The 14,679-nt window shown below is 32.2% G+C and overlaps 1 protein-coding gene across 1 annotated transcript; it reads right to left on the bottom strand.

Moving 5' to 3' along the window:
- Positions 1-10,318: 10,318 nt before the first annotated feature.
- On the bottom strand, positions 10,319-11,806 carry LOC103445118 (protein SHI RELATED SEQUENCE 3). Its single transcript, XM_008384097.4, has 2 exons — positions 11,081-11,806; positions 10,319-10,811 (listed from the first exon to the last, which is right to left on the bottom strand). Exons 1-2 carry the CDS (start codon positions 11,382-11,384, stop codon positions 10,426-10,428), a joined length of 690 nt encoding a protein of 229 aa, XP_008382319.1. The 5' UTR covers positions 11,385-11,806; the 3' UTR covers positions 10,319-10,425.
- Between the last annotated feature and the right edge of the window lie 2,873 nt (positions 11,807-14,679).

The raw sequence follows: 14,679 nt of genomic DNA, 5'->3' as shown, positions 1-14,679 counted from the left end.
AAGGATCGTAGAGTCCAATACACCTAAATGCATAAATTTATGAATTTAGCATTTACCCTTCATACTCATTTTTCCTAATCTCTCGCTCCTTGTTCTCCCCTCCTATTTAAACAGTTATGATTAAACTGCATCAGCATTTTATATTAGTATTTTTATAAAGAGGTAAAGACAAAAAAGGACAGTATGAAAGGAGAAGAGAGGGGAAAATTAAGAGGGAAGAGAATTATACTTATTCTCCCTTAACCCCCTAGAAGTACATGTCTCACTATATAAACCTTATTTTTGTCGTCTGAACCTTGAATTGAGTGATAAAGTAAAAATGCTCCAAATGGAAGAAGTGGAGTAATTTTGTAAAGTGGGTGAAGGACAAAGCCATTTATTTGGCTTATAATTGGATGGGAGAGGACAAAAAAGGTGGGATCTTGGAAAAGGTTCATTAACGGAGGAATATCTTGTAAGTGGGGGTTTTTTTTTTTTTTTTCTTAGAGCAACTCCAGCGGATGCTGGTTGCTCGGGCGACAGTGGAGGAGAAAGGGCCTGAGGGCCGGTGGGAGCAGCTCCAGCGGGGAAGGGCCCGAGTGAGGGTGGGAGCCCGAGCGAAGGGGGGGTGGGGAGTCGACGGGTCTGTGGCCCAAGGGCTTTGCAATTTTTTATTTTTTTTGTGTCAGAGAGAGAGAGAGAGAGAGAGAGAGAGAGAGAGAGAGAGAGGTTTTTTATTATTTAAACAAACAAAAAAAATTATTATTTTAATTGCTTATTGCCATGGGGGAGGGTTCCAAGGGTGGAGATGTAAATGGCAATTACTGTTCATTAATGGTAGTTGTTATTCATTTAAGGCAGTTACTGTTTAATATGGTGGATTGAATAGTGGATTGTGAGGGGGAAGGGCTCCATGGGTGGAATTGCTCTTAACAAATGATGTTATCTATACTAACGGGGTTTGGGAGTGAGCTAAGCCTCCAAATGAGCTAACAATAATGTGGTTCAAATTTGCATTTAACGAGAATTAAACTTAAGACCTCTCATTTACAAATGAAGAGGAATACTACTAGACCGTAGTATTAAGTATTTGTAAGTGGGTTATGGATTTTTTTTAAAATGGGTTGCCATCAGTAGGTGAAACCATCAACTCTCCCATGGTGGATGGAGAAGGAAGGGTGGGCAAAGGAAGAAGAATGAGGGGTGGCCGATGGGGGAGATGGCAGCCATGGCTGCTCTTCCACGGCAGAAGGAAGGGAAGGGACAACAAAGGAATATACTACCTCTCTCCTTTGTGTCACATTAGAAGATTTAACCGATTTTTTATGGAGCCTAGTGAGAGAAAAAAAAAAGTGTTTTACGATACAAAATGAGAATGAGTTTGAGTTTAAGAGGCATAATGTCGTAATTAAGCCTTTTTTATGCCACTTTTAACCATCTTCTATTGTTTCTAGACATAGTTTTTCCGTCTCAAAGTTTTTTACTCCTTTATACAACATTGCCATAAGGTATTATTCGGCTTTCTAATTTTTCTTTTTTTTTTTTAATTAGATGCAATGCAAATTTGAATTATATATGTGTGTGTAATTTGAAGGTTTCTCTGTGGATTGAAAATTTAACTTACAAGGCACAACAATATTATTAACAAAAATTGTAGGATGAAATGCCGATTTAGTCACTAAACTATCACCTCAATGAAAATTAGGTCATTGAATTCTTTTTTGGGTAAAATAAGTTCCTAAATTCATTAAAATTTGTTAATTTCATCTCTACTATTATATTCAAAGTTATTTTATCTAATTTTTTGTCAACTTAAGTCACTTGACACACTTTAGATTGTAATATTGTTATTTTCTCGTCTATAAGCCATTAACATTTCATATAGGTTGCGAATCTAATGTTTAATTTACCCTCCAAAGTTAAGCAAATCTAACATCTAAATGTTTAATTTACCCTCAAAAGTTAAGCAAATATAACATCTAATTTACCCCATAAAGTTAACTCTGTACACCATTTCTTTATGTAAAATTATCAATCTTGTTTGTACCATACTTGACCAATCCCGAAACTACTGAGCACCGGTCAACGTTATACCGTCAAGGACCCAGAAGAGCTTCCCTTCAACCAGGAGGCCAATCACAATGCGACACGTGTCGACATCAGAAGTCAATCACAGCTCGACATGTGTCAACATCAGAAGCCAATCACAACACGACACGTGTCAATGTTAGAACAAAGCTAGAAACTCTCTTCTATAAATAGGGATCATTCTCCCACAATAATCTCTAATGTCATTTTGTATTAAACTATTCACTAGAACTCACAAAATGAGAGCTTGAACCTATGTATTTGTGTAAACCCTTCACAATTAATGAGAACTCCTCTACTCTGTAGACGTAGCCGATCTGGGTGAACCACGTACATCTTGTGTTTGTTTCCCTGTCCCTATTCATTTACGTACTTATCTTCACTAGTGATCGAAGCAACCAAGCGAAGGTCACAAACCTGACACTTTCTGTTGTACCAAAGTCCTCGCTGATTTTGTGCATCAACAAATCTAACCTTCCATGTGTATCACATGCAAGTAATATGACTTAAATTGACGGAAAATTGAATATAGTAGCGTTAAATATAATATTTGACACACCCCGTCTCGAAGGAGGGCATGCTGGCCGTCACGTGAGAGTGACGTAACCATTTACACAGTTTAGCAGCTTTAAAAATACAATTACAAAGATGAAACACCCGAGGGTGAGTCTTACTTTTGTGAATTATGTCAGAACACCGATTCCTTCAATAGTCAAAGACGGCCTGATGTACTTAGGATTTAACTTGTCTTCCATTTCGACCCAAACCACACATTTCCAATGTGATAATTTCAAAAACATCCAATCGGTTAATTCCTTATTTCACCTGTTATATTGATGCATCCATATTCTGTTTTTGACATTATGGCATGGCATACTTTCTGGTTTTGATAAAGATTGATGATTTGAGATATTTGAAGGTATATGCTATTATGTTATTTTCTGGGAAAGTATACATGTTTTACAGCGAGGGGTTAGAAATGTTTTACATGAAATGTTTTTGAAAAACTTTGTTTTACTGACCCACTCAATTTTGTTTTGCACCCCTCCAGGTTCTAGATAGCAGAGCTTTGGTGGCCACGAGGAATCCAACGGTATTCTGACAGAGTTCACAAAAGTAGGACTCACCCTCGGGTGTTTCATCTTAGTAATTGTATTTTTAAAGCTTCCGAACTATGTAAATGGTTACGTCACTCTCACGTGACGGCCAGCATGCCCTCTTTCGGGACAGGGTGTGTCAATATTAGGGATATAATTGGCAGATTTTTATAATTTACGGACTGCTTTTTCTATTAAAAAAAATTTAGGAACCTAATTTTCACTTAGGTGATAATTCAAAGACTAAATTGACATTTCACCTAAAATTGTACGTCCAGAGGAGGTAAATAAAAATGAATAAAGAACCAAAAGGCCGATTGAGGTCTGTGTGAGTGTGGGTGCAATCCAAATTCTGAAAACTAGAGTTTTGAGCTGTGAAACTATTGGATGTTTTCCAGTTAAATGAGAAGGGGGCTTTAACTTTAATCAGTTTATGTCCATCTCTCTCTTCTCTTGTTTTATTTTATTTATTTATCTCAAAATTCGTAAACACTCTACTGAAAACACTTACCTTTTAGTTGAGAAATTAGCTCAACGATCACGTAATTTAGGCAAATTACTCTCGTATCGGAATGATACCTAAACTACATATTAATATAATTATGTTTGTCAACCAAAACCAATAAAATTATTATTATACATTTTTATACATAACTGAAAGAAAATATCAAAAAAGACAAAAATGTGAGTTAAAAGTAATTCTGCAAAACAAGTTTTTGCTGTTTATTTCTGAACCTCATAACCATGTCATTCAAATATCCTTATCTAACTCTCTCTTCTCTCTCTCTCTCCTGCACCCACATCTACTTTTTCCACTTTTTTCTAACTTCCAATCCACTAGTATTTTACATAAATGACATAAATTTAATTTAATTTAAAAAAAAAAAAATCACAGACGGAGTGTGTATGCTACATTTAGTATTCATAAAACTAAATTTGTCATCAAAATATACGGTTACTTGGTCTTTTATGCTTTGTTTGTTACATCATATTGTCTCGAATGGACTAACTTAAGAACTAAGTTGTATTAACTTGTCATGGACTAAGTAATATAGTAAAAGTAAAGGTATGGTGCATTGCCGAACTAAACCACAAACTATTGAGATCCAAATTTTTATCATTTTTAGTTCACTTTTGCCTTAATAAATAAATAAAATATAAAATTTAATAAATTTAAAAAAAGGGCACTTAGCCACAATAAACATATTTTGTCATTTTGTTGCAGAAATAATTAATGTTTATTATGTTATCGTTATATCATTGTTGTGTTGTCGTTATGTCTTCAATTATATGATTAATATGTTGTCGTTACAGAAAAATTATCATTTATGTAAACTTCGAATTATCTAAACTACGTATTAATAGAACCTTGTTTGGGAACCAAACCAATGGAATTACTACTATATATCCTTTTATACATAATTGAAAAAAAAATAAAAAAAATAAAAAAAAAACTTAAAAAGACAAAAATGTGAGCATTAAAGTAATTTCGCAAAACAAGTTTTTGCTTTTTTTTTTTCTTGAACCTCACAGCTATGTCATCCTGTCAATGCCCTAAACTCTTCTCTCTTTCTCTCTTTCATCTTCAACTTTTTTCTACTTTTTCTAACTTCCAATCCATTACTCACTTAGTACTACGGTTTAGTGGTATTCCTTTTCACTTGTAAGTGAGAATGTCTTAGGTTCAATTCTCACCAAAGACGAATTTGAACCACATTATTGCTAGTCCATTGTGAGACGAAACACACCCATTCCCTTTTGTGTAGATAATATCGTTTGTCAAAAAAAAAAAAAAAACTTCCATTCCACTAATTTTTTATGTAAATTGACATTAATTTAATTTATTTTTTTAAATTTTAAATCACACACTATGTATACTATATACTATTATTCATAAAAATAAGTTCTTCATCAAAGTGTACGGTTACTTGGGCTTTTACGCTTTGTTTGTTACGGCATATCGCCACGAAGTGGACTAGCTTCAGGACTAAGTTGTATTGACTTGTCATGTCCTAAGTAATATGAAAATAGTAAAGGGTTCGGTGCATTGCCGGACTAAAACACAAACTTTTGAAACCCAAATTTTTTTATCATTTTTAGTTCACTTTTGCCTTGCAAAAATAAACTCTAAAATTAATATAAAAAAAGGGGCAATTACCACAATAAACATATTTTAACATTATGTTGCAGAAATGATCAGTGTTTATTATTTCATTATTATATCATTGTTGTATTATCATTATGTCATCGTTGTGTCGTTACTCAAAATGATCATTTCTGTAAACCTCAAATTATGTGTATTATGACTTTTTCCCAACAAAAATTCCTAACAACCACATTCCTCATCGAATGTTTACCATGGCGATCGTCTTTCTCGAGTGCTCGTGTTCATGGATTATTCCAGTTTCACAACTCAAAGATTTTGCAAGAGCCCACGGAAGCCATCTAATACCCAAATCTCGAATAGCAAGAGACCGCAACATATATTTGATTTTACAGTTGATTGTGCTTAAAAGATAATATACCCAGTTTTTTTTTTCTTATAAAAAACAAAAAAGCCCAAACTGGCCCTTAGTATGTGAAATGCATGCTTGTGGTTTTTTTTACCATTCGAAAAATTCAAATCTGCTATCCAATTTGCGAGAATGACAACAATACATGCATTTACTTAATACATTTATCATTAACGATCAGATATGCAACCAAAAAGAAAAAATATATAATATTTGATCATATATGAACTACGTAACCATACTAAGCTCTTAAGACCATCTCCAAACCTGGGCTAAAAGCCAAATTACCCCCCCCCAAACACTCTCCAACCCATGCTAAAATTTTAGGCTAAATGCCAAATGTTATTTCTAGGCCAAATTCCCCCCAGCTTTCCCCCCGGGCTAAATGCCAAATGTTTATCGGAATTTAATTTTTTTTAGATTAAAATGTTCATAAAATTAATTTACAATAATCTACATATTTATTTAAGAAAAAAATTAGCCTAAATTCATTCTTTAATAATTCAGGGCTAAAATTTTAGGGTAGAAGGGTTGGAGCAGAAAAGATGTTTCTGGGCTAAAAGCCAAATTTTTCGGGCTAAAAAATTTGGCTTTTAGCCCAAGGATTGGAGATGGTCTAAATAATCTAATAACTAAATAAAAGAGGAGTCAGGATAAAGCCACATATAATTGGCAAAAGGAGGTGAAATTTGCTTAATCAATAAAATAAAATATGAAAATCTGTTTCGCAATTTACGAACGATGGGTACTTCTTCATGGTATTATATGCATAGCTAGGATAAAGTTCAAACATTGCATACTACTCTAGAATTGTTAACTCAAAATCTTTCAAAATCTTTTAACTCATCCCATTAAACTGTCAGAAATGAACCCATCCGACATAAATTAGCTAAAAGCAAATCGGGGATGGGAGTTGGAGGTTTTGATTCAAGATCTTGTAAAACCTAAATTAAGCTCACAATCTGTTTTGTTGGCTCGATTGTCGCCGGCAGTGCAAAAAACCATGACAGGGTATGCAAATTGATCATCGTACATGTACAGCACCACTTGAATGGTTTGTATTTATATTTTACTTATATATGTCATTTCTAGGTTTTGGTTACAGAAATATTCATATTATTCGTTGAAATTGCAAAGCTTAACATTCTGTTTTGTAATTAATTAGGTTTTATTCCACAGTAGCTACTAGTAGAGATAAGAATATCTTAATGATCATGTATACAGTGTTTATATAAATATGAGACCTTTAAAAAAGGATATGCTAACTAGTTTGTGGATTTACAACTTTATGCTGATGTTTTCCAACATAATTTATGAAAGACTTTGGTAGTTTAATTAACAAGGTCAAACATTTTTCTATACTTCTAATTGAAGCACAGATTAAAGCAGCCTCTCTGTAATATATGGTTTTTCATTGAAAAAACAGTACATTAATATATATACACATATTTATATACAATTTTTCATTGTGAAAATCTACTATTTACATGAAGGAAATTAAAAAACGTCTTTTAATATATGTTCATCTAGCTAGGTTAGTCAGTAGTCATTAAAAACAGATTAATTAGATAGATTAGGAGGAAATTGGGTTAAAAGAGAAGCCGTATCCAGCATTTATCACTTCTCATGGGACTCGTTTGGTATACATGATTGAATTGGGATAGATAAGATACTAATTCAAGATATGTTTTAAAGAAGAAATGAAACTGTGACCAACTTAGAGGTAGAATAATGATTAGTCAAGAAAAAAACTTATCCATTCCAATCATTCGGGAGGATTGGAAGGGAGAAGTTTTCTTCATGTCTCCTCTCAAAATGAAGAATCATTCTCATCTACCTTCAATATGTCTTGAATTTAGAATGTTATCCATTCAAACTCAATCCCCTATACTAAACAAAATGATAGTTTCTCCTCCATGTGTATGTAAAATTAAAGAATAAGAGCAATATATCATATGCTTTCAAGCGTCTTTTGGTTGGTAATTTAGTTCATTTGGTGCTTGCATATGGTTCATGACGCATTTCAATGTATCATTTGCTTTCAGGATGACAAAGTTTATTAACACCTAAAAAAGAATAAAAGAATAAAAATAAACAATCATAATTTACAAACGAACAATTGGCTACTCAAAGCATAAGTTCTTACTCAAAATTATTCGTTGTCGATTTATAGAACTCTATTTTTATAATCAGAACCGTTCATATTATAAATCACTCTATAAATATCCCCCTTGTAAAAAATCAACTAAAACTAAGGTTGTTTAGTCATCGAACTGTAAAAAAAAAAATGGATGGAATTGGTAAAAGCATTATAAACCGTCTATGTATTTGCTAGAATAAATTAACTAAACAACCTTAGTTTTATTCATTTTTTACATAAATGATCTTTACAATGTGATTTATAATATAAACAGTTCTGATCATAAGCACAAAGCTCTGTGATTTGAACAAGAAGAGTTTTGAGTAGAAGTTCCTACTCATCTTTGAATAGACAAGCATTGTTCTTTACAAACCCTTTTAATCGAAAGCTATAAAGATTGCCGTACCTCATGCATATATTTGTTTTTTTTTTCCCTCCTTCCTCCATCCAAACTTGCCAACATGTTTTCGAATTGAAGCCTTTTGTCCAACTTTTTCAATTTCATATGACTACAATTGGCAAGTAATCCAGTATGGATTCCTACACTACGAAAATACACTACAATGATAAAAAATAACTTTTATCGTTTATACTCCTGCAATGTCTCTATCTTTTTCCAGCACTAAGGATATATTCCAGAGCTAGTGGCATTTAGAAGTGTATATATATATCTTTTCCTGTATATAATAAATGTGTGAATGTCTTTTTACCATAAAAGATTAAAAAAAAAATTAGGCATGGGGATTTGTTTAATTAATTAGTGCTTAAAGTTTCAGTTCACAAAAAGATGCTCCAATTATATGAGTTTTTTTTTTTTGGTACTTTTAATAATAAAATATCCAAACCTTATGATTCCCCTAACTGTGAAAAAATTAGAATATAATTATATGATACCCACTTTGAATAATTATTAAGTATGCATGTTAGTGCTACACTTTATGGAGATATATATTTTTTTTGTTAGAAACTTTATAGAGATATTGAAACTTGTAGACACATGTTTTATCAATAAATAAATTTTATTTTCTAGCAAAAAAAAAACGTTTTTTCAAGAAAAATAACAAACATTATGTGCAAAATGACTAACAATTAACGTTTCTGAATTTTGTATAATATCGATCCAAATTATTAAAATAAACAAAACCAGCTTTTGATGAGCAGCAATTCCTTGAATTCTATATGGGCCATGCTTCACTGCTTCAGGCCTCTGAGATCGTGTCTCTGTATGTATACATTTTCTTGGATGTTTTGGTTAATTGTAAATATATGTAGTTTGATGCACATGCAAAGTACTTGAGATTTTTATAAAACAAAAACATGCTTCACTGCTCCAGACATTGCATCAAACCGGCAAAGAAACGGAAATGCTGGAGAAAAGTGGTTTCGAAGTTCATAAACAATTATACTTTACAAGTATATTAGCCTTGAAGATGAGAATTAACCATAAAAAACTATGCAAGAAGACAAATTTCAAAATTTTCTTGTATATACATACAACAACATTTCACAGAGAGAATATCACAGAGAACACCATCACATAATGTAAACATTGAATTTTGAAACAAACATAAGTATATGTAATTAATTAATTAAAGCTCATCTAGCTTCTTCATTTTTTTAATTTATGTGTTTCTTACTTTGGTATATATGAATGTGCTGTACATAAATCTACAATGACACATACTATGTATCTTGCTATTTATATAACTTAATAAGGAGGGGATTTGATCTTTGGTCTCCTTCATTATTTACACTCCAATATTTGGTGGAACATATATATAGTATACGGGTAATGTTAGGGAGACCAAATATTTTAAATCAAATTGCAAACTAAATGATGTGTTACCAATAAAAAACAAGTGTGTTAATCGACACTTAATTAGTAATCCAATCATCTACAACCACATCCTTTGGTTTGCAAATTTAGTTTAAAAAATTTAGACCAGTTATATATAGGAATAAACTCCACATTATAATAAGTAATAATTTTTCTAGGTCCTGTATTAAGAAAACTCACTTCCATATAATAATTATTGTCAGTAAGTACAAAAATATGACATGTCACGAATAAAAGTTTAAGATGAACTAAAAAAAAATTGTATAATTGTTTGAGACAAATTTATTTTTTAGAGTTGATATCACACCTTTGAGCTTGCTGGTACGTAATGCCCATCAACATGGACAAGTTCTTGGTGACACCATAAAGTTCTCAGCTTCTCAAGCATGTTTATAGAGAAACATTAAAGAGAGTACTACATACATATATGCAATAGATTTCTAAGATTGGGTGTCATTCTTTTTCCAATGTTACATCTTGGAAATTGACGTGTTCCATTAGTAGCTCTTTGTATCCATACAAATTTCGTTAACAAAAACCAAGTAAAATTAAACTTTTTAGCTACACCTCTATTAAGTAATAACCTCCAAAAAGTTATAAAATTGATTTGACCAAACATTATGAATATATAGAGGCTTTACTGTATAAATAAAAATGGTTAGGATGATCGTATGAAAAGTATTATTATTACATAATTAATCATGTATCCTTATTTTTTAAATACAAGAACCAATTACAGAGATCCTAGTTAAGGCTCATCATTATTTTGGGTTAAAGGAAAAATTGCGTACCAGGCATGAATGCATTAAAAGGAATCAACGGATAAGAAGAAGGAAGTTGATGATGATGTGGCACTTGATGATCTGCAGCAGCTGATGGAGTGGAAGCAGTAATATTTGAAGCAGAAGCAGTAGCATTAATAAAATTACTAGTTTGCTTATTCATTACATGCTGGGAGCTGGAACTTTGGCCAGCTGCAGTGGTGTAATCAGGGCCTTGATCATAAAGTATACCTTTGAATACATGCCCCCCGATTACCATACTTGTCTGATAAGCCTGCTGATTGACCGTATCCTCCACGGAGCGCACTCGAACACAGCGAAAATTGGCCATGGAATTCACTTCTGCTGGAAAATTGTTAACCTGTTGATTTTGCCCTAAAATACACAACCCATATTAGCAAGATGAAAAATAATATTTATATTAAAATTGATGTTCATTTTATACAAAGAATCAAGGAAAAATTATATCGATGTGTTTGTCTGAAGAAAGAATTACAATATTCCTAAACAGTGGTATAGTACTAGCTAGTATAAGAGTAAAGGGAAAGAACACTGTTAGGGTTAGTACACGGAGATCACATTCGTCAACCTCCTCAAGAAAAAATCATGATCTATACATATGAATTAAATAGTAATACAAGTACCAGATGAAGAGGAATTGGTGATGACGTGTCCAGCTGCTGTCCTCCTAGGGTTGTAGTTGTGCCCTTGATGAAGGTGAGGTGGGTGCTGTGGATCAATAGAAGGAAGCTGTTGGTGATGAGCGTGGCGCCTTCTGTGGACAGGAACCCAAGTACTTTTGAAGTGAGTTTGGCAGTGAAACCCTTTGCTCTTACAGCAAGTCCTGCATCTCATGTACACACACTCCTTCTTTGATTGATTCCCACAGTCTTGGCATCTGGAACCCATTATTTCTTCTTCTCTTCCTCCTCTTCCTTGCCTCACCATCTTAATTTCTTCATGTCTATCTATAATTAAGAGTTGTAACCCTTAATTGTATAAAAAAATCATTGGAATTTCGATATATAGTTTTGATGATTTTCAATCTGAGTGTTTGGGGGTTTTGGGTTTAATTTGTGTTTGTGGGTTGTGTGAGGCCAGCAGCTTTTTTGCTTGTTAAGTGGTAGACAATTAATAGGAGTTGTGTAGTTCAAAAGGAGATCAATAGTTGGAAAGTAGTAGAATTGCACCATTAAAAGTAATGCAAGTTGACGCCCCCATCAATTCTAGCTTTGAAGCAAACTCTTGTTCTCACTCCCTCTTCACTGTGTCTTTCAGCAAAGTCTTACCTGGCAGTTGCAAGAAAAAAAAGATACTAGAGAGAGAGAGAGAGAGAGAGAGAGAGAGATCAAAGAGATGTGGAAAAGGTCGGTGCTTCTTTAAACTTTAAAGATAACATTGATGATAATTCAAAAGCATGGTTGTGTTTTGGAAGTGTATCTTTGTCTTGTTGTGAAATTAATTAAGGAGAAAAAGTTTATGCCCACCATTCTTCCTGATTCTCACAAAGTTATTTATTTTTTTTTGTTTTTTGTTTTTACTAGCGTTATTCAATTTAAATGTCAGAAATAACAAAAATATAGAAAAATAGTGTAGGGAAACCATTTTCTCTACCAGATTACCTTTGGTTCACTACCAAATTATAATTTTAAATAATAAATAATACATGCTTGAGGAAATGTTCTTTTATCCGACAACATGAGTTCATATGTTTTCGTATTGTGGATCCGATCCATTGATCATGTTGATCCTAACCTAACATGTGATGTTTAGATTCATCATAAACAATAGTATTCGTCTAGCGATGTAAGTCCAACAAAAATATATTATTCTCAGTATAGATACAATGTTTTATCGAAGTTAAGGTTTATGTCGAAAATAAACTTGAAGACTATGCTAGAGTTTCTGTAACGAGAGCTAATATTTTAATTTTTGTTAGAAGAAACAATATTGCATAAGAAAAACTGTGACCCCACAAGACGTCTACAGACACTAAGTAATAAACTCGAAAAAGGAAAGCCCATGTCACACCATATAGGACTAGAATTTTCTCTCCTCCTCTTTTCATCCATTTCTCTCACATCCTCTCACATTCTATCTTTTGTCTTTCTCTTTTTATATAAAATTAAGGGAAAATTAGTATCCAGTCCTTAGTTTTTACTGTTCATTGACTAACACCTTATTACTTCTCAAATTTTGATTCAAGTCCCTAGTATTAATGTGATAATGAATTTACATGTTTATTATATAATTTTTTAATATAAAAATTAGTAATTAATTTAGGGTTTAATACTCACACCTCTATTAAACTTCTAATTAATTTTCAATTCAAACATTTCCAAAATAATAAAAAAATTAAATTAAATTAAGTTTGTACCTATTAGTTTTTTTATATATAAAAAGATTCTCAATTTTTTAATCTTAAATGTACCCATTCATATAATTTTTCAATTTTTTTAATCTTAAATGTACCCATTCTCAAATATATCAATTTGTTATATGTAAAATGTACCATTTTTTAATATAAAATCCATTCAAATTTTTTAATCTATGTTTAAACTTATATGAGTACATTATTTTTCGTTGATTTGAGAATGTATCCATGTTTTGGTACAATAACTTTTGTTTTGTTAATTTTGGTTAATGTACCCATACATATATGTATATCTATACACACACACAATATAATAGAGAGAATAATTTATATTTTATTATTTTTAATCCCATAAATTATGGGTTTTATTTAAAATCTCATTAATATAAACAATTACAATTTTCAATTTTTAATTTTTAATTAAAAAAATATAGTAACTTACATTATTACATTAATGTCAGAGACCTCAATAAAAAACTAAAAACTAACCAGGTTTCAATCAAAGAATATTGATAGCTAGGGACCGCATCCAAAGTGTCCCTAAAATTAATATAAGATATTGACGTGGTTTAACCATAACCGTTCAAATAGAAGGGAAGGAGAAAAAAAAGAGGAGAGAATCATACTCCCACCATATAAGCAAGACTCAAAGCCAAGTTCGTACAACCCGCAATAATCAAAACCCTAATGTAAACCTATAACCCTAAACCATGACTACCACTACGAATCAAAGCCACGTCAGTTACTTATTAGAATGTTTTGTCTATATCTAACTAGTTACTTTAGATTTATGTATCGAGTTAATCTTCCTTTTAAGTCTATATGTGTTAGAACTCTAAAACTCTACTACACACTTTAAGTTGAAAGACGACTTGACAATGTAAAGTTGTCAACTGTGAATATGAATTATTGATTATGTTAGCTCTGACATTGTAATATATAGAAGGCTATATAGAATAGAATCCCAACAGAATTTTTTTCCTTCTAAATATAATTCGTATGTAACTTTATCTCACAACCTATAAACCAATCAAGTTCCACACTGCTGACAGTTAACATAGGATGCTTACGTTGCTAGGTTGTATGATAAGAGAAGACATTTTTTGCACTACATATACAACACGCGCACATATTTCTTTCTGTTTCTCCTTTCCTTTAAGCCAAAGCATCAAGGAATAGTATCTGATGTCAATCAGTTTAATATAAACAGTACCAATAGTAAATATTGCTACAGCTAACTTGCCTAGAGCCACAAATTTTCTCATTCATCTAAGCAAAGGTACTATATGCAACTATACACAGCCTACAAGTATTTCAGCTTTTACATATATTCGTCCTTGCACCCGAAAACTCGCAATGATTTCTGACCTCCTTCCTCCTCAACTTTGCATTTCTCTTTTGTCTTGATTTATCTTTTATCTTCTTCTAAAATTTTGCAATAATTTATGGTTTTACATACATGTCTTCATCTCGTGGTAGTATGGCCAATTTGTTGTAGGGGCCGGGCAGACGGGGCGTCAGGTGTTTCTGGAGTTTGAGTGCGCGCATTATATGAACAGTAAGTACCAGCAGAAAGATCTTCTACCAACTGTGTCTGAGCTTACTCTTAGTGACCTACCAAGTACTGTTGAACACACCACTCGTCCAAAACATTAATCCTTTTGCATTTTATTTTCTCTCAGTATTTACCTATTGCAATGAGATAACTCAAGTTGTCACAATTGTGAGATTTTTTTTTCATTAATTCATTTGATTTTTGTCTAAATGTGTTGTTCAAATTTACAGTTAAATAATGATTTGACAATATAATCTCAAGAAAAAAAGTTTGTAATGTATATATTTAAGTAAGAGGTCTCTTCAAATTAGGGA

This window comes from Malus domestica, chromosome 10, assembly GCF_042453785.1.
Source record: "Malus domestica chromosome 10, GDT2T_hap1".
Lineage (NCBI taxonomy): Eukaryota > Viridiplantae > Streptophyta > Magnoliopsida > Rosales > Rosaceae > Malus > Malus domestica.
The sequence above is the reverse complement of the archived record's forward strand: the minus strand, read 5'-3'. Positions and strand labels throughout refer to the sequence as shown.

What these genes read in the sequence shown, in the direction of transcription:
- LOC103445118 (XM_008384097.4), bottom strand. Translation starts at nt 11,384, where the DNA reads ATGGTGAGGCAAGGAAGAGGAGGAAGAGAAGAAGAAATAATGGGTTCC. An exon ending in CACCAATTCCTCTTCATCTG is followed by an intron (nt 10,812 to 11,080) that starts GTACTTGTATTA and finishes TGTGTATTTTAG; the next exon opens with GGCAAAATCAACAGGTTAAC.